The following is a 23,520-nucleotide window of genomic DNA, read 5'->3' as shown; positions in this document are numbered from 1 at the left end:
ATGTGACACAATCAAGCAACATCATGATTTTTGTGCTGCATTCGCATGCTCCAGGACTATCCGGAGCTTTGACTTATAAGGTTTTACTCTCCCACTTCAGTTAAATTTCTCAGCAACCCAGATTTAATGTCTGTCCAAGAGCATGTGAATGCAGCATTAGTTCCTTTTCCCTATGTAAGAAGGCTGAGTCCAGGTCACAGTGTTCTAGTTTGGACTATAAAACCTGTTCACATAAATCTAATTTACATTTCTAGAGTATTCAGGGGAAGAACACCAAGTCATTTTAAGCACTTTTGCTACACTATTTTTTATTTTGTTTCTGATTAAGTGTTCTGGCCTTGACATTTGGTTCTGTTTGCTTCTTTGGTATTCAGACCCCTGCCTGTTATTTTACTACTATTCTGCCTGTCCTTTTTAGAATCCCTGTCCTTTTTTGCTCAAGATATCCTTGACTAGCTTGGCTCACAATAATTTTCATTAATGCTTTATTTTCAACCACAGCGATACTTCCATTTATCTATCAATTTTAAAAGTCCACAAAGACAATGACTTCACACAGGATTTGAACCAAGATTACAGGAGCTGCACATGTCTGAGGCAGCACACAAAACACTGCACGATCATGTTGCCTATATTATAAGTATATTATAGAGCACCAGTTAAACATACTAAATATAAAAAGTCAAAGTCTGAATATCCAAAGTGAAATTCTGAATATATGGAGTAAAAAGACGCAGGCACATTTCTAGCCAACTCAGTGGGTGCTAATATACTGTATATTGTGAATTAAGTTTTCTAAAGTATTATTTGGAATAATAGGCAATATATTTGTAACAAATTGTTTTCAGGATTATGTATGTACCCATTGTCTCTGTAGACAAAATTACACTTTTGGGCACATTATTTGTCTCACCTGACACACCTTATTTGGCACACTTTACCAATGCTGCAATATAGAAGTCCTGAACTGAAGCCCTGATTGTATAACGTGCAATCAAGCAGCAAAATACAAACTGATGTTAAATGTATACATTTAGTTTTAATCATATTATTTAGAACAGATGTTTTAATGTCAGCAGAATGGTAGTTTAGAGCTACTGTTCCTTCTCACAGTGCTAGGGCTTCAGGTTTAATTGCTACCCTGGTCAAAGTGTACATGGTGTTCACATGTTCTCCCCATTGTATACATGAATTAATTTGCAGAAGTGATTGTGCAAACTTGTTTTACAATTAAATACTGAAAATGTGTCTTCAATCACTCTCAATTAATAAGATAAATTTATTCCTACATTTGCTGTGTGGTAATTACATACATCCACTATCCAGTTGCCTTTATCATTCATGGTTACAGAATTCTGAGATTATTCCAGCACCACTGGGTAGAAAAGTGGAATCAGCTCTGGAAAATGACACATCTACACAGGCCAATTTGCAGATGCCTGGCCTAAAGCTATTTCTCGCTTTTCTTCTTTAGATATTGGGTGCTGGGACAGACATCAGCTTCTTATTGGGCAGAACTAGAAATGAGGGTTTGAAAAATGGACATGCAAAAACAGTCTGACAGGCACATCTTTAGGACATGGGAGGAAAAATATACAAACATGAGGAGCACATGAAGTAGAGGCACAGAATGGGTAATTTTCGGAATACAAATTTAGGACTGTGGACATCTGTACGAATACACTAAACATTGTGTGACCCTTCCACCAGCATTTCCTAATTAAAATACAATTTTCTATGCTTTTTGAAACTTTCTTATATATTAAAGACTTTTACATATAATTTCATTTTAAAGAATTTGTTTTATGCTTTAATGTCATTTGATAACCTATAAGTATTTTGCATGTTAAACTAATATGCAACATTATACTGAAACTAAATTGGAATTGTGCTTTAACAAGTGATAGCCACCTGTTTTTAATGAAACAGTGTATTACTGGTTATCTTCCAGAGAGATTGTGAGAATGTACTGAAAGTTTATTAATTAATTTTGTGAATCTCTTTAACTTAATAACAGGCTAGAGTTGGAGGTGCCTAGGCCTCTAGTTTCAAGTGCAGGAAAGGAACCACAGCACAAACCCACTTTGGCTTTGGGTCAAACGTAGACTCATTGGTCAGCCTAAGCTTCCTGTCCTGGAAATTATATTCAAACAGGATTTGAACCTAGGATTCTGCTGACCACTACACTACAACTTATGAACTTCAGTCTTTATATTCATTTAGCAAAATAACCACAAATTCAAACCTGAATCTGAACATTGATAACATACTGAATGTGTATTTAATGCTCATATAACATTCATTTATATACAGCATGCTACATTTACTCTTGTTATATGCCGATGCTGACAATGTTATCTATCCCTCAATTTTTCAAATCTTAAAAGTGTATTTTTACATGAAATTCTTACTTTGGAACTTGAAGTACTTATGTTCATAGCAAAAATACAAAACAAAGTGCTTCCACAGATATATGGTGCATTTATATAAGCATATGTGCGTCTTGTACTGCAGCTTTAACATGTTCTGTCCCTGGATTGTCTGTGTTTTACTGCTTCATATGTGCTAGAAGTATTATTATATGGTTTTATAAACTGGCTGCAGGAGTACAAGCAAGCTTGTTCTTTGAAAATCATGCAGAAAATATGTAGAGCCTATGACTGCAGCATGAAGCCCCGAGACAAATGGGCCATGGAAGGTGTCCTTGTATTTCAATGAACACATTCACCAACTGCAATTAACCCACAAAAACAGACAGTCTCAGACAAGGCTAGGAATTAAACCTGACCTGCTGAAACTATGACGAACACTAGCCACCGTGCCACCAGATTACTCTGTTTAATAAATACCTGAGTTAAAACTAAACCAATACAGTACATTCATGATGTTTCTATTTCTCGACTGAACGCAACATTCTTGCTGAGCCTCTTTTCCACTTGACTTTGTGTGTCATTGTACTCTGCAAATGACTGGTGCCCCATCCAACAGGGTTGCTTCCTGCCTTTGCACCTAGTGCTGCTAGGATGGTCACTGGCCTCCTGTAACTCTAAACTGAACAGATGTAACACAGTGGTCTGTACAGTAAAGAATAAATGCATTTTAGTAACTGAGTGTGAATAATAACCAGCCTCCAGTAATAAATCCTAAAACAAGTAATTGTCCACAGTTACCCATAATTAGTCATACTGGGCAATTTATGTGATTTGGAGAATGTGCAAACTTTCTAACATGAAGACTGAACACTGTTCACACTAAACTCTAATCAAACTAACCCCTAACTCTAACATCCATCCTAAAACTTTCATTCTAAATCTGTACTGATGTTGTATTTTAAAACTGCACTGAGCTAATGGCGCCATTCACCTAACTACACTAACCACTAGCCTTAACTTTCATCCAAAAACTGACATCCTAAAATGGTCACAATGTCATGGAGCTGCAGCTCTGCAAAATAATGTTGTGACACTGCAGTTCTGAAGACTTTAACCTTTGAGATACCGTTCTGCCCAGATAAAAAATCTGTATGATGTACCATGATTAACACTAAATGTACACATTTAATGTCAGAACGGCTATGGTCAGTTAAATAGAAGCTACTCATCTTTTTTTAGGGATCACTAAACACTGACAGAAAGCAGTCAATATCATTGTGAAATACCGCAATCACTTTGGAAAAATAACACAGTCATAATTGTTTTTGTTTTTTTTTTGAAAAGTAGTACCAAGCTTCAGTAGGTCAGCGACTCAGTCCACATGAAAAATATCTGTAGTGTACAAAGACAACGTGTTCATAGTGTTGGACATCTTATTTGAAGTATATTCCTGATAAAACTGTGGCGAGTTAATTCACTCTACAGTATTAGGACCCCAGAGGACACTAAAAATTTGTCTTTTCACTCTGTATATTAAGAATTTCACCGTATATATTCCAACAGTAACTTTGAATATCAGATGGTGGATTTATATTGTCATAATTTACTTTACATATTAAAACTTAAACTTTATGTATTCTGAAATTCAATATATTTGTATATTTGGCACCCCATGATATATATGTATGTGTATGTGTGAACTTTATATTATAGTATATATAGTTTTTGGTGGGACTCATCATCTATTCATTACCAATACAGTGGGACTATTATGCTGGTGAAGTTTTACATGGATGCAGGAATGACATAAAATTGGGTATAGGCATAGAATAGGCATGAAAAGCACACAGAAAAACATTCTTTAATGTCAGAACCATAATGTCCAAATAGCCAAAAGCCTGAATGTTTAGTTATTATTTACAAAATTATTAATCTGCATGAAAAATAATCTGAATAATAGAAACTTACAGAACAGGTATTTGCTTTGTTGGCTGTCAACAGGATGGCACATTTATTTTTTAACCTTGACTATTCATGTCATTGTGACCAATCCTTACAAACAGTTAATTGGTCTAGATTCAGGCAGATGCCTTATTCTCTGAAAAGCCTACTGTTTTTTTTTATTTTTCAAAAATAAACCCAATTATTCTGCCAGCTAATGGTCTTACTAGCTGTGCACTCATCTTATTCTTTGGTTAGCTAAGCACACTCCTTTGAATGCTTGTTACATGGATTTTTTTTCTTAAGTGGTTCAAAGAAAAAATCCATAGTATATCCTTGCAATAAAACTGTGGTGAGCAAAACCAAATTAAGTCTTGCTACAATAAGATGTAATGTTTACATTTTAGACATTCATTTGTCTAAAATAAATGTGTATGCTATGAAGACTTTCTCCTGAGTTTGCATAATTGTACACTTTATTAGAATTCAGTTTTAAGATTAGCCAAATATGTGGATGAATGGTTTCTACAGTATATCTATCATTTGATATACACAAATAATGGTATGCATCAGGGCAAAGCTAATGAATTTTGTTTTAATGTTAGATCATATTTGGAGACTCCTTTAAAACAAACACCCAATATTTTTTACATTGTAAATATTCATGGATAAATTCTGACATGCTCCAGAAATGTCACACAATATTTTATATATATATATATATATATATATATATATATATATATATATATATATATATATATATATATATATATATATATATACACATACATATGTTGTGGTAGGCGGCACACTATATTCAGGGGGAGCAGCCCGGGACAGTGCAATACCTCCCCCTGGATGCTAGATGGCCGCCCCCCTGGGTTGGAGTGGTGCCTTGGATTCCAGCAGGGCTCCATGGGACTTGGAGTTGGGTGCAGCCTTGTTGGGTCCCGCATGCACCGCCAGGGGGTGCTGTACCTGGAATTCCTGAGCCCGCATGGGCAACATACTCATCATACCCAGAAGTGCAGCCGGAAATCAGCGATCAAACACCTGGAGCACTTCCGGGTGAACTATAAAAGGAGTCAGCAACCACCAATCAGCGGCCAGAGTCAGGAGGAGGAGGACAAAGCTTGGTGAGGAGTGGTGGTGGAAGAAGAGAGTGTTTTGTAGTGGTGCTTAGTGTTCTGTGATTGGGACTGTGTTGTGGCTGGAGGGATTACGGGGAAGACGTGCCCTCCAGCTGAAGAAAAATAAAAGTTTATTTATTTTTATACATGCCTCCATGTGAATCTGTGTTGGGTCGGGTGCAATATAGCGCCTTTCTTACAATATATATATATATACTTTATATATCATTCTAAAATTTCACAGTACTCCACTGTAGTGTACTTTGGGTATATGGGATATAAATCTTGAACACTAAAACACATTGTGGGATATATGAAGTGTGTTAGATTAGACTGAACCATACGTTCCAGTAGGTAACAGCAATGCAACCTCCTTAGGTAAAGAACTCTTCGTTAGGTTGCTTTTATGTCCAGCCAACAGCAGAGTTGCATCTACAAGGGATTGGCTCTGATCCCAAGTTGAAATAAACAGCAGCAGGCACTGCATAATCATGCAGTACTGCTAGCACAGAACTAAATAAGCTGCATTTAGTATATGCTCCTCTGTATAATAAAGGCCATAATAAAAAATGTAAAAATATATGTCTACTATGTTCTGATATCAAAATCAGAACATCAATCAATACATTTTGTATTATGGATTATTAAAGGCATCATGACCTTATGTGACAAGAGTGTTCTCATGACTTTAAAATCGGAGGTAACACTTTTACAGGAGACCCACTTAACAAGTAAGAACCAGTTCCTGTTGGGTTGGTCATAGTTTAAATTCGCAACTATAAGAAAACCAGATGTGTTGGAATTTTAATCCATAAAACAGATACCGTGTCAGATTACAAAGGGAGATATGTCATAGTAATGGAGAACATTTATGAATCTAAATTGATTCTAGCCAACATATATACACCAAATAAAGACTACAGAGAATTCATGATTATTTGATAGGTATTTGCATTGGTTCCCAGTATGAGCATATATAAATGTTAAATGACTCAGGACTTCAGTTGCTTTTTAAATCTAGACTTCAACAGGTCTTTTACAATTGCAAGTGTAACAACTAAAACTGTGATGGCAATTACAAAATGTATTACTATGGTTAAAAAAACTTTGTCATACAGTACAACTGCCAAGGGACAGTTTTAAAAGATATTTCAACATCAACATCAAATGCTCAACACTGAGGCAGAAACACAAATGAATACGTTTTGTTCAATAGGTAAAGTACTAAATTGTGTTATACATAAGTAATTGAAGTGATTCATAACAATGATGATGACTACTCCAAAATAGTGAGATGTACAAATTCACTCACCCTTTAAATTGTGCCACAAAAAAAAAAAAAAACCCACCAATAGGTTTCTTAAAATGACTATAGCCTTGTAGCACCAAGGCTGAATTGAAAAGATCAGGGAGCACATAAGGACATGTGAACAAAGGTATTCCGAGAACACTGCTGGGTCCAAGGGCTTGCCCAAGCATACTAGAAACAAGCTAATGGCACAAGGCACAAAGAAAATTTCACATATCCCAAAAAGAAATATTCAAGGAAATATGTTTAAGAAATTGATTTGAGTAAAATCATGGAACAATTGAAAATTACTGAGGTGAATTTACTAATTATTCATTTTTTTCAGACCATTGGCATCTGCTGGGGAAGAGGTAGCAGTGTCCACTTGCCTTTAAATTAAAAGAAAGATGTTACTGATTGTAACAGCATTTATCTGAAATGCAAAATATTCGCACATCAACAAGGTGACTCTACAGAGATGAACAGCAGAAGGTGGCAGAACAGTACCTATTACTGGGGTGTGAATATTAGAAACTAGGAAAAACTCACAAATCTACACTGTTTTAGTTTTAAATGGAAGAGAAATCCTGTTCCAAATCTTCCCTGCAAGCTATGCTCTTTCCTCCAGGTAACACAAAATATTGTAAATTTACCAGCAAGCCAGTGCTCACCATATATGAAAGATATGGAATCAATGCAGGACAAGTTTAAAGGATGAAAGGTTCTTATCCTGTCACCCCTATACATAATAATGCCTATACCCACCTTCTTTAAACTATAAGGTATTCAATCTATGGAAGATACTCTGGATTGAGACATTTAGGGAGCTCTATATTAATAACGTATTTGCATCATTTAAAACAGTTAAGGTTCAAATTTAAACTTGAAATGCAAACTTTTTCATCTTTATGCAAATTAGAAACTTTCTTAAAAACAAACCTACACAAATTCCCTCACCTTTAACAGATTTTTGCACCCGAGTTGATACTGGCTAATGTGGAGGATGATTCAGGAAATATCTCCAAAATATAAAAAAAAATATCAAGGACTTTACTGTTTACCAATTGTACAGAACAAGGGGTATGTGAGTATTTAAATAAAATGTCAAAGAAAGAAAAGAATATATTTAATGAACATTTTAGTCCAATATTTGACTAGCATTTCATAATATAACTAAAAAAAATCAATTGATAACGTATATCTCATTTAAAGTTGTCTAAAATGTACTCAGAGCAAGAGCCAATCTATGAGCACTGTCATAAAATGTTTTGGGCAAGCCCTCATCTTAATCCATAATGGGCGAAAAGTTTTGTACATCTCTTGAATGGCCTTTGATTTACAATCACTCCTAACCCCTTACCTGGAGTTTTTGGGGTAAACCAGATATGTTAAAAGCAAGCTATAAAAAATAAGTTGTAATATCCTATATCTCAAACTACATGCAAAAAGACATGCTGTGTTTAATGGGAAGAATGCTGATATGCCTTGGGAAAGTGACCCTCGGTATTACCTTAAAATGGAAACTATCAAACTGCATCCAAATTAATGGAGTAAAAAAGTAACAATAAGCAAAAATACAGGCATCCTAGGTATAGCAGTAATAAAATACTTCAAGGATTAACAGTGTTTGTCTCAGTGTGCATTATAATTGGATTATAAATAGTAAAAGCATTGTGGCTCAAAATGAGTCATAACTTAATGCCTTGGGGTACTACTTTAGCTAAGTAAGCAAACAAATAAAAATACACTATTTACTTCTTAGAGTAAATCTCTGTGTAAAATAAATAATGAAAAATGCTACTTGCAGCCAACAGTGTCTTTAATTTAAATGAACATTCCTAATAACAAACCCTAAGCTGACAGTTATAGATCTGCTTCATTGTTTTAAATGAAATGTGTTTAGGGCAAGGCAAGGTTAAAACTAAGCTAATTTAGTTACACATTACAAAATATAATGAAACACTTGGCTTCCTTTCTGTATAAAAAATGCCTTTACATGGAAAACATTCAGTGAGTTCATTTCTTAAAATGAATATTGACTATTTTATGGCTACAGTCCCTACTATTTTACAAATTGTGTATCAATATGTGGTATATTCAGGTGAGGGATCACAAAGTATTATAAAGAGATGCTTATTAAGTAATGAGATTCTGCATTGAGGATAAGGCTCACAAATTGTATCCATCCATTGCAGAACCTGCTTCTTCTAATTCATGGTCAGTGAAGGCAAACTCAGGTACAACCCAGCACCCTTTGTAAGATGATAATTTTATTTTTATTAAAATTGAGATCTGTGTTAGTGTGAAGCTGCACATTTAACCTAGGTTAGGGCTTAAACTGGCTTCAGTATGGAGTTCCTAGAAATTTGATTCTGTTCATCTGGACAAAGTTTTTAAGTGGGAGAAATATTTCGAGACTTATCCAAGTCTCTTCCTCAGTCTCAATTGACTGCAGGTTTCCCCAACCTTATAAACAGTACCTTTGCTTAATCACAGAGACTAGCACCATTGACAAAGGGCCAGTTGATCAGTGATATGCAAATTGTCCACTGATTAGTAGACGTGTGAACCATTCATAGAGGGTTGAGGAATGGCTGCAATCACAGCATTGTAAGATGGCGACAGATGTACCCTTAGGACCCCTCCTCTGTTCAGAGATGGTCGTTCCTTTTTCACGTAAATGGCCTCCTTGATTCCTCTCTCAAACCAGCGCTCCTCCCTGTCCAAGATGTGCACCTCTTCATCTTTAAAGGAGTGACCACTATCCTGTAGATGTAAATAGACTGCGGAGTCCTGGCCTGACGAGGAAGCTCTTCTGTGTTGTGACATGCGCTTAGCCAGTGGCTGCTTGGTTTCCCTGATGTACAATTCATGGCACTCCTCCTGTCGCCATCTTACAATGCTGTGATTGCAGCCATTCCTCAACCCTCTATGAATGGTTCACACGTCTACTAATCAGTGGACAATTTGCATATCACTGATCAACTGGCCCTTTGTCAATGGTGCTAGTCTCTGTGATTAAGCAAAGGTACTGTTTATAAGGTTGGGGAAACCTGCAGTCAATTGAGACTGAGGAAGAGACTTGGATAAGTCTCGAAATATTTCTCCCACTTAAAAACTTTGTCTAGATGAACAGAATCAAATTTCTATGATTTCCTTACCTGGATTATTGAGCATGCATCGAGACATCAGTATAGAGTTGTGTCACTAGCTCTTTCTAAGGAGTTTAAAATTTAATACAGGTAAAATATTAAATTTAATCTAATACTGAAACATTGTGCAACTGAAATGTGCATATTCAGCATTATTAAAAATAAGCCAAGCTGCAATAAGGAATATGTATGTGTGTGAGGCCATGCTGATTTGGGAGACTAAATTAAAATGTATAATAAGATTGTTTATGAATTATTTGTTACTCTTTAAAAATCAGAAGACAGTAAAAAAAACAAAATTGACTGACTGAAAACAATAAACTTGCAGCATCAGTAGTTTAAAATAGGGTATATAATAAAATATGTAGACTTTTTCACACATTTTACTAATTTCCTCATAATAGATCTTGCTACCTTTGTTGTTCTACAGGATAACAATATTTCATCAGTATACAAATATGAATTGAGTTTGCAGGTAATTTCATAAACAATGTGCATAATTGTGAAAAAATGAAAACTTAACAAATGGAATGTACTTACTGACGATAGGTGACCATAACTATTAGAATTGCAGGAATGCAGCACAGAATGATGATCACTGCCAGAGCAAGTAAGGCACCTTCTGTGTATCCGACTGCTTGAGCTGCCTTCTTCACACTGGCCACCACATCAGGAGTTCGAATTTCCAAAATGCGCCCACCCTGGCCTAGATAAGGCTGAAACTCCTTATTAATATCAAGAAGTTTTCCATCGAGAAATCTGAAAGAAAGAAAGATGAGAGAAAGCTGGTGAAGTTAGCATTTTACCAAGCAATTTTTAAAAATATATCTGCTAACAGACTCGGCGCTACTGGACCTTTATCTACTTGCATCTACCAAATGAAACACACCAAGCTCTTGTCACTTAAATACTATTGCTTTGACCATAATAAACCATAATAAAGTTGGATATTTCAAACCCTTTTCTAAAGTAAGGTAGAAAATTGGGTGTAGATTTCTCCCAGTTTCCAATGCTTAAGGCATACAGCATAAAGTGATCTACCAAATTAGACTTTGGTGAGTCCTAAAAACAAACAGTTTTAAAGTGCTTAATTAAAATGCTACATATTACTCAAGTAGTACTGAATCAATTTTATTGATTTTAAAGACTACTTTGCAATGAGTACCCTGTAATGGACTGGTGAACTCTGGTTGGCATTTGTCTTGCACCTAGTGCTACGTGTATAGGCTCAAGCCCCCTGTAACACTGAACTGGATTAAGTAGGTCTGAGGCTTTTATGTCAAATATATTATGCATTTCTATTAAATGAAAAACAATAATTATGGGTAAATATGTTCTCATGTTACTGTATATGTCATTTTTTTGTGCATTTGTTGCTTATGGAGGACAATCTAAAATATATGTTTAAGAGGAAAGCTCAATAAATGGTGCAGTATGACGCTTTAAAGATAGGTTTCTGTTACTGTATTACTGCTCGAAACTGCAAACGATACCTTGGGGCAAGCATAAGATGTGGGATTTTGCTTCACTTGACATTTCAACTGTTACTTTTTCCTGAATGTCATGAACATTGCTAAAAGATATTAAGTTGAATACCCCAACATAAATAGTAACACGTTTTCAGGACTCTGCATTTTCAACCTAATAAATGAAATTACATTAATTAGTAATTATAACAATCACACTAAAAACATGTATTTACTGTACATAAATGAAATGCATTCTTTTTAAATTGATCACTTTATCATTATTCTGACATTTTTTATATACCTTTACAGCTCCAGAAGCCTATGTTTAAATCCCAGCTTGCAAAAGACACATGTTATAAGTTAGTCAGTGACTAATTCTGGCCCTGTGGGGGTGTGGGCATGATTGTATACTGTGGCAGACTGGTGCCACATTCACGGTTGTTTACTACTCTCCATTCAGTGATGCTAAGATAGGCTCCTTCTCCCCTTGATTCTGACAATTAGATTAAGATGGGATGGAAAACAGATAGAATTAATTAAAAAAATAAATAGGTTGATAGGGTCATTATTAACAAGTGAACACAGCACTGTGAAGCTGTTACTTTTATATGCTATTCAACATTCAGTACATCACCATGATTAGGATAGTATAAACATAAGCAATGTCCAAATGTATTCTGCAATAATTATTATTTAAGAATGGTATATTATAAACTGGTTATTTGTTATATATAAAACATAGGGAAATAATTGTTAAAATATTTTTCAGAGTATTAATACAAAACCTAACCTAACCTGTCTGAATCCACCTTAGGGTTGTGCACAGTAAAAGCTCTGTCACTCAGCTGCAGAGCCCACATATGCGCATACCTACAAAAGGGCCAATTACCCAAATTGCACATTGTCCAAGAAATTGAAGGAAAACCCATGCACAAACTTGGAGAACATACAGACTTCATGTGGACATGACCTGGGCACAAGACTCAAACTCATGCTGGATTCCTGAGTAAAATTTAAATACTGTACTACTTGATTCCTAATATAGTCTTTAATCTTTCATTATCAAAACTCTCAATTTTCATACTACATAGAAAAAGACAAAAATATTTTGGTGAATCAGCTCTTTAGAGAAACTACCTTCTACATATGATTTTGTTAAACAGCAAAACACATGCCATAGGAAAGAAAACACGCAGTACGATATACTGATTTTTTTTTTATTCTAAACACTAGAGGTCATTGTTGCAGTCTAAACATAAAAATACTGTGCTTTAACCTTAATTGTACCCTTGGGCTGCATAAATCAGCCGGCCCAGAAACAGCGTGGTACTAACATCCAGAAAACTGCCAGAAGACTCAGCTTCATGTCTTTAATGATGCTGTTTAATGAAGAATATTCTTCTAAGCAAGTCTGAAGGTGACACAAAAATATGCAGTACTCTTTGTCTGCTTATTAGGTAAAGCCTGTGAATCACAGGCAGTGTACGTAATTACAATTTGCATGCTAACACATTCATGGAATGAAGTAAGCTTTCATTTAAAAAAATCAATGCAGGTTCAGAGCTATGGAACCTGCAAAACATGTTAAGCTGCTGAGTCATCATTACAATTCCAAAATAACATTTCTTATGCTTTATTGTCAAATTTATATTTTACATTCTAAGTAAAGCATTCTATATGTGGATTATTATACACTGCATATTACTACTGAAAAGGCAATAATATCTATTTATAATAGCAAAACATAAATCCTACTGGATACCTAAAGTCTAAATATGTCTGAGAATATGCACTCCAAAATAGATATTCAAAAATTCTCTTTATGTTCACAATGTTTTTATCTCTTTTGTGTAATTTGATTTGATATGAAAAAGGTAAAAAATGTTTTCACAATCATATTGACAGAATAGTAACAGCACTCGTTACCAAGTCAACTTACTTAAACAATTCATTCCGTGATATGGCTCTGTTTGTTAATGGGTCTATGGCATAGACCATGAGGTCTGATTTTGAGTAATCCTCCTCAGCAAATCCATCCCCAAATCGACGAGGTCCAATAGATTCCACCACAACCTTTGCTCCTGGTATTTGATCTTGAACATACCGCTCCAAAATTCTGCAGGATTTAGGAAGAAATATCTGTTTAGTTTCAAAGACAATGAGCCTCAGTTAAAGTGGATTTGACAAATTTATAGAAGCAAAGTACATATAGGTCAATAGCTTGGTACTAAAGTGGCACTCCAATGAATTACACACTTATCAGATAAATGCCACATTAAGCATCCAGGATAAAACACTATGAACATTGGTTTATTGTGATCTTTATAAAAGCCCTAATTTTTGACAGTGATCAGCACTTGCAATTCTTAAGAATTCTCAGTTGGTTGACATGAGGATGTGAATAGCATAATGTTTGTAAATAACATTTTGTACATTTCTCTAGAATTAATTTAAAAATGTTTGGTCTGACATCTGATTATAAAAAGCACATTCTCTGCACAATATTCACATTCACTTGTTTAGTGGCAAGATTCATGAAATGGAATTGTCCTTGATATCACCTACCATTGCATTCTGAGCAAACCTTTTTCATCAGCTGCACTAGAGTAAAGTTGTGATATTTTAACCAATATGGGCTAGAAAAGTGATCCTCAGTAAGAAGTCTTGGGACTATGATGCTGTCAAGAATTAAAAGGGAATCTTGACATTTGTATTCATTTTTAATTTTTGAATATTCTTTGTGTTGCCCTATGGAAGCCTATAATCATAATACATTTTATTTATAGCACCTTTCCCAGCTTGGTTGCTATGATGCAACATGTAGCTAACAGCATATTCTATGTGCATGCGTGTAGTGTCATGTGGTGTACTTATGTGGTTTTGGGGGAGTCAATCCACCAAGCAAACACTGGTTCAACATCAGATGAGAAGAATCCAGAGTGAATGCACTATTTTATTTTGTCCTTTCCCTTATTTAATTCTTCTTATGAATGAATGCACCATTTGATATGTTTGCAGTCCTTAACAATATTTTGATTGTAAATGTTTCACCACAAGGGTGTAGTTTCTTTACATGGCTAATGGACGACCAGGACAAGCTCTCAGCCCATTTCAGATTCCTTCTTTGATGGCTAGAGTGCAACACATATGATCTAGAATGCTCAAGTAGTGACGAAATGGGCATAGCTTCACTATAATGTTCATTGCATGACTATAAGTTGGTTCTTGGTCCATAATGAATATAACATTTTAATATATGTGCATGGCGATGGAAGCAAGCCATAGTAAAGACTTCTTTAATAAATGTTCAAACTCACTATACTGAACTGTGAGTTAAAAAAAGAATGATAATATAAGAACTGATTTAACAAGTAAGTATAACAACTACAAATGTTACAACAAGCCATATTTGAACTGTGATAAGTTATCAAACAAACCATACAAAAGATGATTTGCTCAAATTCAAGCAAACTACAATTTTAGCTGTTGAAATCTTTAATTTATACTTTGCATCTTTTAACTAATAGCAGTGCAAACTGCTAGGTATTGATTTAAACTCTGAATCTTTATCGATTTGAACTTTGTATCTTGTACTTCATTCTTTTAGAATTCCAGACTGCCAGACATATCAATTATAATTTCTTTGGAATGTCCAAAAGCAAGCTTATTTATCGGGGTAATTAACCTTGGCGTGGGCATCAGCCTGGGAAAAGAAAACAATTTCGCAAAATAAACACAAGAGTAGTTTTTAAGATTATTGATCATTTAAGTAATCACTTTAACTTCACGTCGGGAGGGGCCTTTAAAGTTGGGATACATACTATACAGAAAGAGATAGAGAAGGTCTTCAGCATCACCCAGACAAGATGTCTTCATTCCAAGTGAAACTGGCAAGGCAAAAGACCTCTGAGGACTGAAGAAACATTTTAAGTGGCTATGGTCTAGGCTTAAAAGGGACTCATCCTCATTATCACCTGTATCCTTATCAAGCATGGTGTCAGTATAGGACTGAGATACTTTACTCACTTGGCTCATTGGCCTGTTTTGCAGTTTGGCTTTTTTATTTTTTTCTTATAAAAATAAGCCTAAACTGCATACATGCATTTTAACATACATCTCCCTTGATTAAAATATTAATTATAAACCTACACAACACAACAAAAATACTAGTGTTACTTTATCCCTATAAAAGTTATTTCAACTGTTAAAAAGAATTTGAAAAGTGTATATATAGATAATTAACATTACTAATTCTACCTAAAAAGGTTTAGAAAATAAGACTGACTTAAAATTTTACTAATCACAGTCAAAAACATGCAACATTAACAGGAGGATATCAACCTGAACTTATCGAATTTACTAGTAATGTTGGTAGATTTTGCCATAGGGAAATGTAAGCAAAGCAAGAAAATGTGAACAATGTCTTGACAAATAGCCCTTTCAGGTTTTATTAGCAACTGGAAACTAACAGAACTACAAAACAATCTGATGTCAGCACTTAACTTTTTCGTGATGTCCCAATGACAAGTACAAAACCCTACTGCTAGTTGTGTTCATGTTAGTGATGGGTTTGCTGCCTGCACTACTATGTATGTGCTGTAAAATCTACAAACACAGCTGCCAAATGTTGAAGGATCAGACAGGTCAGAGATTTGTCTGGTGTTCACCAGCCACCAACTCCATCAGTAGTAAAGCTTTCAACTTCTATTACAGCTGGTAAGGCATGCTGCTTTGTGGTTCATTAGTACAGTACTCCAATCAGGTGCGGGTGTGCATTTCGATCTGTGGTTACTTGTGGTGCAGGCTGATTGCACCACACATATGTGCATAGGACGGCGGATCAGTCCAACATCTCAATGGAGTCATGGAGGAGACTGCTCCTTGTACCTGCACCCACTTAGGCAGCAAAGTTAAAAGGAGCCTGCACAGAACAGGGGATGAAAGGAAACAAAAGGAAAGGAAAGCTTAGAGAAAGCAGAGGTTAAAGGATGGAAGAGAAGGGCAGGAGCGAGTGAGAGCTGATTCGTTAAGAAGGAAGCAGGCGGACAGGAATGGAGCCCCCAGGAAAGGTACATGTGGTTGGCACCGATGGGGGCTGAGGGTTGCAATGCATTTCTCAATGAGGACCCCCCTGTATGGCTGGCGAGGGCAGCAAGAGTCAAGGAAGTGGATACTTGGATCGCCATGGGATGAGTGGCGGGGACACGAGCAGGACCTAAGGTTGTCTGTGCCTTGTTGGAAGACGTCACTCCATGCTGCAAGATAGGATAAGCTGGAGAGGCGTCAGTTTTAAAGGGAAGCACCCTGGACTGTGATTTTAAATAGAAGATTCCTGCCAGGTTTCAACCTCGTTTTTATGGATGTATTTATTTGAATTTTAACTTCCAAATTCACTGTCGTGTTATTGGATTATTTATTTCTAATGGATGGAGGATTGCACTGTTTATTTTGACACTTTGTTTTACTGGATTTTAATAAAGGCATTATTTCACTTTATGTACCTTCTCCTTGCTACTGCATGTATGTCCTCATTTGCCTGACTCATCCCTTGAGTATGTTATCAGCAGATGCGATTTTGAGGATCCCGGAAGGACCTGGTAGCATGGAGCCCCACGGCACCCTCACAGGAATACAAGATATCAAAATATGTGATTTTGCCATTTTGGTGATAACCTAGTCAAAGACTTATTCATCAGGCATGTTCAAAACATGTATCATGTAAAACTTAGCACTTTGTAAATGAGTAAATTAAAAGGACTGCCAAAATTGGTAATTTGTCTGTTTGCCATTATGTAATGTTACTGGTCAAGATTATAACAGATTTTATTTGGGCATTTGTGTCTTGCGATGGGCTTGTATCTTGTTAGTATAGTCAAAATGTAGGAATTCAGTTTATTTTCACCATTTGTAAGTGGATATAAATTAGTATTAACAAAAACTAGACTAAAAACAAAAAAAAAATTCCAGACTGTTTTTTTTAAATGAATGTATCTTTAACACCTAGCAACAAATTTAGACCCACCCTTTAATGAAATCCTTGCACCGCTACTTGCCTTTACATAAGTATCTTTCAATAACACCTCTTTTAAATACATTTCCTTTTTGCTACTATTGGTTTTACTGTCTTTTTTAAATGTTGCTTTTTTGCACAGTGCATACATATTGTTTGGTTAGGCCAAAATATAATGACAAGAACGTCTAATGTGGTTGATTGCCATATTCCCACAGGAGTTAGCAGCTGAGCTGCAATGCCTTCAACAGGTGGCAATGCAGTGAGTGGGCACCTGCTTTGGTATGTCACACAGGTGCTCAGTGATGCCTATGTTTGAAGACAATTATTTGGTCTGCTCATGTGAAGCTGGTAAGTCTCTTTGTTTGAAGCAGCTGTCCAAATGTGGGTGAAGCCATACAAATGGGGTGCTATAAAAAAGCTATGCTGATATCTTATTTTGTTTCAGACATCTGTCTTATATGAGGGTAAGCCCTATATGTGGGGTTGCTATAAATCAGTTACACAGAAGTCCGAGTTTGCTTGAGGCAGCCATGTGTTCGTGTGTGTGTTTATTAGTGTTCTAAAATCATTTTAAATGTCAATGTTACTACATCTAAATGTCTATCTAAAATGCCTCCTAGATTTTAACTTGCATGGATTGGGAATTATTATCTGGTTAATAGAGTTGCACAGGGTTATTAATACATTTTACTGAGAAACTGTTCCATTGAAAATGACAATGGTTTACAGAATTAAAAAAGCCACCCAAAAACAAGTCAGATATACCATTTGTCAAATTCAATAAAAGAGGTGAGGTAGCAAAACTACAGTACATGGGAATATAAACGTAGGATTTATCGTTTTAAATGATTTTTTGTGTATTTAGGAAAATGTAACAATGATGCTTATATACACCATGCAACAATAGTATTTGAATTTCTTTGTGTTTCTGGCAATGTACTGATGTCCCATCCAGTGTTGACTTCTGCCACTTTCTTAATGGTGCTGGGATATGCTCCAGCTCTCCATTACCCTATTCTGGAATAATTGAGGTTGGAGAATGAATAAGTGAATGAATAATTCTCCTCTAAAAGCATGTGCCATGCTAACAAACACCCTACATATATTTCTATTTTTTATCAGATTTAGTTCTTGTAGAGCATACCATTCTATCGTCACACACTATATGAATAAATGAAATGATTGCTTTATTGACAGAGTGATATTGTATAAATGAAAATGGATGCAATCAAAATTTTTATTACTAGTTGTAAATTGTCCACATATCCATTTTAAGACATTTTTCCCTTGAGAATGGCAGGCAGCAAGGCAGAAACAAATGCAGAATGGTATAATATTCCATTACATATTCTACGATCACACAAAGCAACACTTATTAAGTATGGGAAAAAGTAAAAGTCCTTTCTTCAACCTGGAAGCACGTCGTTTCTCCTGTTCATGTGACCAGGACATACTTCCAGGTTACAGGACACATAAGAGTCTGACAGCTCCCTACAGCGACTCCTGGTGGCCCCCATGGTATCCAGCAGGGCTGTGCATATAAACTACAAAGTCCATGAGGCCCTGCTGGAATTCGGGGAACGACCATGCTGTCGGGAGAGCTCCACCTGGCAGCCTGGGGGTGAGGGCCGGAATATGTAGCCGGCCATCCATCACACCATGGACATTTCAAATATGAAGTGGAATATTGGAGAGAGCTCCTCGGCACAGTAATGAAGCAGACAGCCACTTAATCCATCTGGACCTGAGCTTTTTTTGATTTTTGTTTATTTAAGGAATTTTCTGATATCATCCTGGTCAAAGAGGGGCTGACTCCTGGATCCAGTCCTCAGTCTGTTCTTTTACTGACTTACTGCTGAAGCAAAATCCAGTGTTTCAAGTCTTGAATAGAACTTATTCAAGTTTTGGGCCAACTGATAATCATTTTTGATTCCTGCCAGTTAAACTCGATTATTGCTTTTTGTATGAATGCCCCCCATCATCTTCATGCCATTCCATAATTAGCCCAGGGTATAAGTCCACAGTTCATTCTCTATCCTGTCCTTAGACTTCAGCTTTGCCTGCTTTACTTCACATTTCACCTCCTTCTGGAATTCCTTCTGTTCTGTTAATGTTCCATGTTGAAATGCCCTATTTTGTCAGGTTACCAATTGTTTTAGATCTTTGGTAAACCACGGCTTGTTGTTAGGTTATTTTTTGCCTGATTTTGTGGGCATTAAGGTGTCCTCGCAGAAAAGTATGTAACAACTTATAGTGTTCGTCAGTTCTTCAATGTCAGAACAGGATTTTCCAAACACTGACTAGGCAGTACACTCAAAACAGCCATGCAGACACTCAACAGTGTCTTCGTCCCAGACTTTAATTTGTTTGCTTTCCGGCTTTTCTCTCTTAAAGATGGGTTTATAGATTGGAATAAGTTGGACATGGCAATGATCTGATGAACGCAGTGGTGTCTTTGCTCTCGATTCATAAGCGCCTTTGATGTTCCTGTGGTATTGATCAAGCATCCAGTTGTAACGAGTTGAGCAAGTGACAAATTGGTAAAAAGTGTTTTGTTCAATGCACACCGGTTAAAGTCTCCTAAAATAAAGTTTGGTGAGTCAGGAGACAGCGATTCAAGCCTCTGTATCACTCTGTAGATGGAGTTAACAGCTCACCACTGTCCTTGATAATGTGTGGAAATTCTCTGGGCAGGTAAATGGAGTACAGCAAGACAGAGAGAAGGTTCTACATCTTTCGTGCACAGTTTTTCTCTAACCACCACTGTTTTACACCATTATTTGTTTGTACTGTATAAAGGCAGACACCCCCGCTGCGTAACTTACGGGTGGAAGACTATGTCTCTGTCCAAACGAATTGGTGCACCAAATCCATCAATTGTCATTTAATCATCCAAATCATTTCCATTCAGCCACGTCAATAAATGTAAATGTCAAAATGCACGCATCTCTGTAATAGGTACGAAAGTGTGCTGTGAGACAAGCCTGGGCACCATCAGACAGACACTGCATCTTTATAAAAAAACACGTTTATTTTCTTTTCCACCATACACAGTCCCGCAGAGCACTCTGTGCTCCCAGCACTAATCACCTCTATCACGGGTCTTTCTCTCACTGTCTGTGGGCCGCCTTTCCTCTCTCCACGGGAGCTGAGTCCTGCCCCCACTCCCGACTCCAGCTCACTGTTTGGAGGGAGGCGGCCCCTTTTATTCTCACCCGGATGAGCTCCAGGTGCTCTGCCTGACGACACTTCTGGTGTGGCAGAAGTGTCAGGAGAGCACTCCGGGTGTCCTTGGAAGGATCGTCATCCATGTTCCCGGGTGTGGCGGAAGTAGACATTTCCCGGGCTCTCTGAGGCTCGGGGTGTCCCCTGGCGGTGACCAGAGGCCCCAATGGGCTTGAGCCTCCTTGCTCCTCGCCTGTGGTCCTCTCCAGCTCCAAGGCGGTTGCCCCCTCGTGGTCCAGAGGATGAATGTGCCACCTCCCGGTCCTTCCAGGCGTCCCGGCCGGGTCTGTTCCCCAGCCTCCTGCGACAGTGCACATGCTTGTAGTTCATCCACTTTACTGCAGAGCAATTGAACTTTTCCCATTATAAGAGTTGGTAATTGGTCAAACTACGTAGTTTGTTCTGTCTTTCTAGAAAACCCCACTTCTTTTTCCCCATTTTTGTTCTTTCCAGGTTATGCGACTATTATAACAATTAATAACAGTGCTAAGATTAGCTGAGAAATCGGTTGATAGATATGTGTGTTCAGGTGAGTTCCACTGAAACAGGTGCTGTAGGAAATCAATGTAGGCTGATTAGGAGTGGTAGTGTGAGGACCCCAGGTTAGATGAAAGTAAATCCAAATGATAAAGATAAGAACAAATATTTTGAATTTGTTTACTTAGCTAAAACACTGTTGAGCATTAAAAAAAGGATTAGGTAGACATATATATTAGAGAAAAGTGTAACAAAAGATTTAACATAACAAAATAAAACTCAGAGTGAGACAATTAACCTACCTTGTCCATGTCAGAGATAAATCCACACAGACAGAAGAACAAGCAAACTCTATACTGACACAAACAAGTGAACCATCACACTTATGTTCATGAAGAGCAACTGTTGTTACTGTTGAATGAAATACTAAGCACCTGCAGAATTTTCTTAGAATTTATACCTTTGCAGTAAATTTACCTGTGTTGGTTTTGAATAACTACACTAATACTATTTACTACATTTTAACACCACTAAATTCAATTTAACTACACCACCAGTCAAAGGTTTTAGAACACCTCCATTTTTGCAACTTTTCTTTAAATATAATCAGTTGAAACACAATGAATAACCTAAAATGGTGAAAAGGTGAGGAGTAAGCTGCCAGAGGTTTACATTTAAAGTTTAGGTTAGCAAAAACTGAGAAAAGGACATTTCAGAATATTACAAATGGGCATTATTCAGGGAACCCGCATCTTCACAAGAACATCTGTAGGTTGTAACCTATTAATTGTTCCCTGAAAAAAGCCCATTTGTAATATTCTGAAATTTCCTTTTTCCCCCAATTTTTGCTAACCTAAACTTTAAATTTAAACTCCTGGCAGTTTATTGCTTACCTTTACACCATTTTAGGTCCCTCATTGTATTTCAACTGCTTACATTTGAAGAAAAACTGGAAAAGTTGAAGTATTCTAAACCTTTTGACCGGTAGTGAATTTCTGTTAGCAACTGTCAGCATGAGTAAAGTTAGAATAATCATCATACAGCATGTGCTTGATTAGAAAGGTTTACAAAAAGTTCAATATAATAACCAATTAACAATTTCAAATTCAGTGGACCTTATGACATTTAAAATAATGAGATGAAATCAATGAATTACCCGATAAGCTGATCTTTGTTCTGTTCAACAAGAGTGGGAGGAACATTTGAAACAACCACTTGCATATCCAACTGGTTGACCACAGAGACCTAAAAATACAAGAGAGCAAAAATAATATTGGTTTTGCCTTTTATAACATTCTTCTCTACTGCAAAAGTCATAACAACTGTTTTATTCTAAGAAAGATCAATGACTTATACTACTATTCAAAAGTCTTCAAGGCATCTCCGGGATTAAAGGTATCTAGATGAAAAACCCTGAGGATGTGAGATACATCATTCTGCAAAGGTTTACTAAAAATCATTTGAAAATTTCCCAATTATTGTTAAGTTAAAAGATAAAGTACCTGTTTTTGTTAACTTCACATAATGTGAAAAAAATATGTTCCTAAAAAGCTGTTTTACATTTTTGGCATAGTTTTGTAATGGTCATGCCAGTTTAATGAGAAAAATGCAAGCTAGAGAGAATTAAAAAAAACAAAGATGGGGATGAGTAGTTTCATTTATGATGGAAATAAATATACAGTACACTAGGAGGAGCATTTTAACTTATGCTACCACCAGAGGCAGCATACTGTATTTGTACGTCGGGTGCCTCAAAAGAACGGCCCTAAAGAAAGGGAGGTGGCACTTGAGCAAAAGAAATTAACAATCCGTCATGGAAGCATATATCTTTGAGTGAGCTGGTTGGGCACAGACCTAGAGGCCCAAAAGTTGGGGAGCCCCTAATGAAAATTAAACCAAGTGAGTCTTGGAAGCTGAACCCACAGTGTGGTGTTACATACTGTATTTTGGGCTCCCTTCTCTAGGTGTATTTTCTACTGTATTTAGACATGATGATAGGGGTTAGCCTGTGTTGGTTGGGTGAGACAGGATACTAAACAGAGATAATATTGTAGCTCTACGGAATCAGTCAGGTAAACCTCACTGTCGGCTAGAGCACTGGATGTTTGGAGTACAGCTTGTGAGCATCAGCAGCTGCTGCACAATATGTTGCATATCAGCAAAATACAGTCCAAACCGTTTATTTATCTTTAGCAAAGGCAATGTCAGTTCAAGTGAACTGCTGATTTGAGTTTTTTTGTGTGGAAGAAAGGTAACCAAACAATTACCACATTTTTCCCAATTCATGTTTCTGCGGCATATGTTATTTTACTGTATTTATTATTTATTTCTGAATACAAAGCATGTACTGATTATTGTGCTTTTTCCCAATTGACAGTTATTTGTGTAAAGCATGCTAATTCCAAGACAAATTATAATTACTGTATGTAGTATGCGTTAGATGCTCAACT

General features: G+C 36.5%; 1 protein-coding gene across 1 annotated transcript in view; it reads right to left on the bottom strand.

Annotated features, from left to right (window-relative positions):
• The window catches only part of pcdh15b (protocadherin-related 15b), a 718,592-nt gene that overhangs the window by 30,610 nt on the left and 664,462 nt on the right, over window positions 1-23,520 (bottom strand). The window contains exons 30-32 of the mRNA XM_051923141.1: window positions 22,227-22,315; window positions 13,295-13,471; window positions 10,427-10,645 (exon numbers count right to left, since the gene is read on the bottom strand). Of these exons, the coding sequence (XP_051779101.1) occupies window positions 10,427-10,645; window positions 13,295-13,471; window positions 22,227-22,315 (485 nt within the window). The remainder of the gene's footprint in view (window positions 1-10,426; window positions 10,646-13,294; window positions 13,472-22,226; window positions 22,316-23,520) is intronic.

Source organism: Erpetoichthys calabaricus, chromosome 2 (assembly GCF_900747795.2).
Source record: "Erpetoichthys calabaricus chromosome 2, fErpCal1.3, whole genome shotgun sequence".
NCBI lineage: Eukaryota > Metazoa > Chordata > Cladistia > Polypteriformes > Polypteridae > Erpetoichthys > Erpetoichthys calabaricus.
This window is presented reverse-complemented; position numbering and strand designations above follow the sequence as displayed.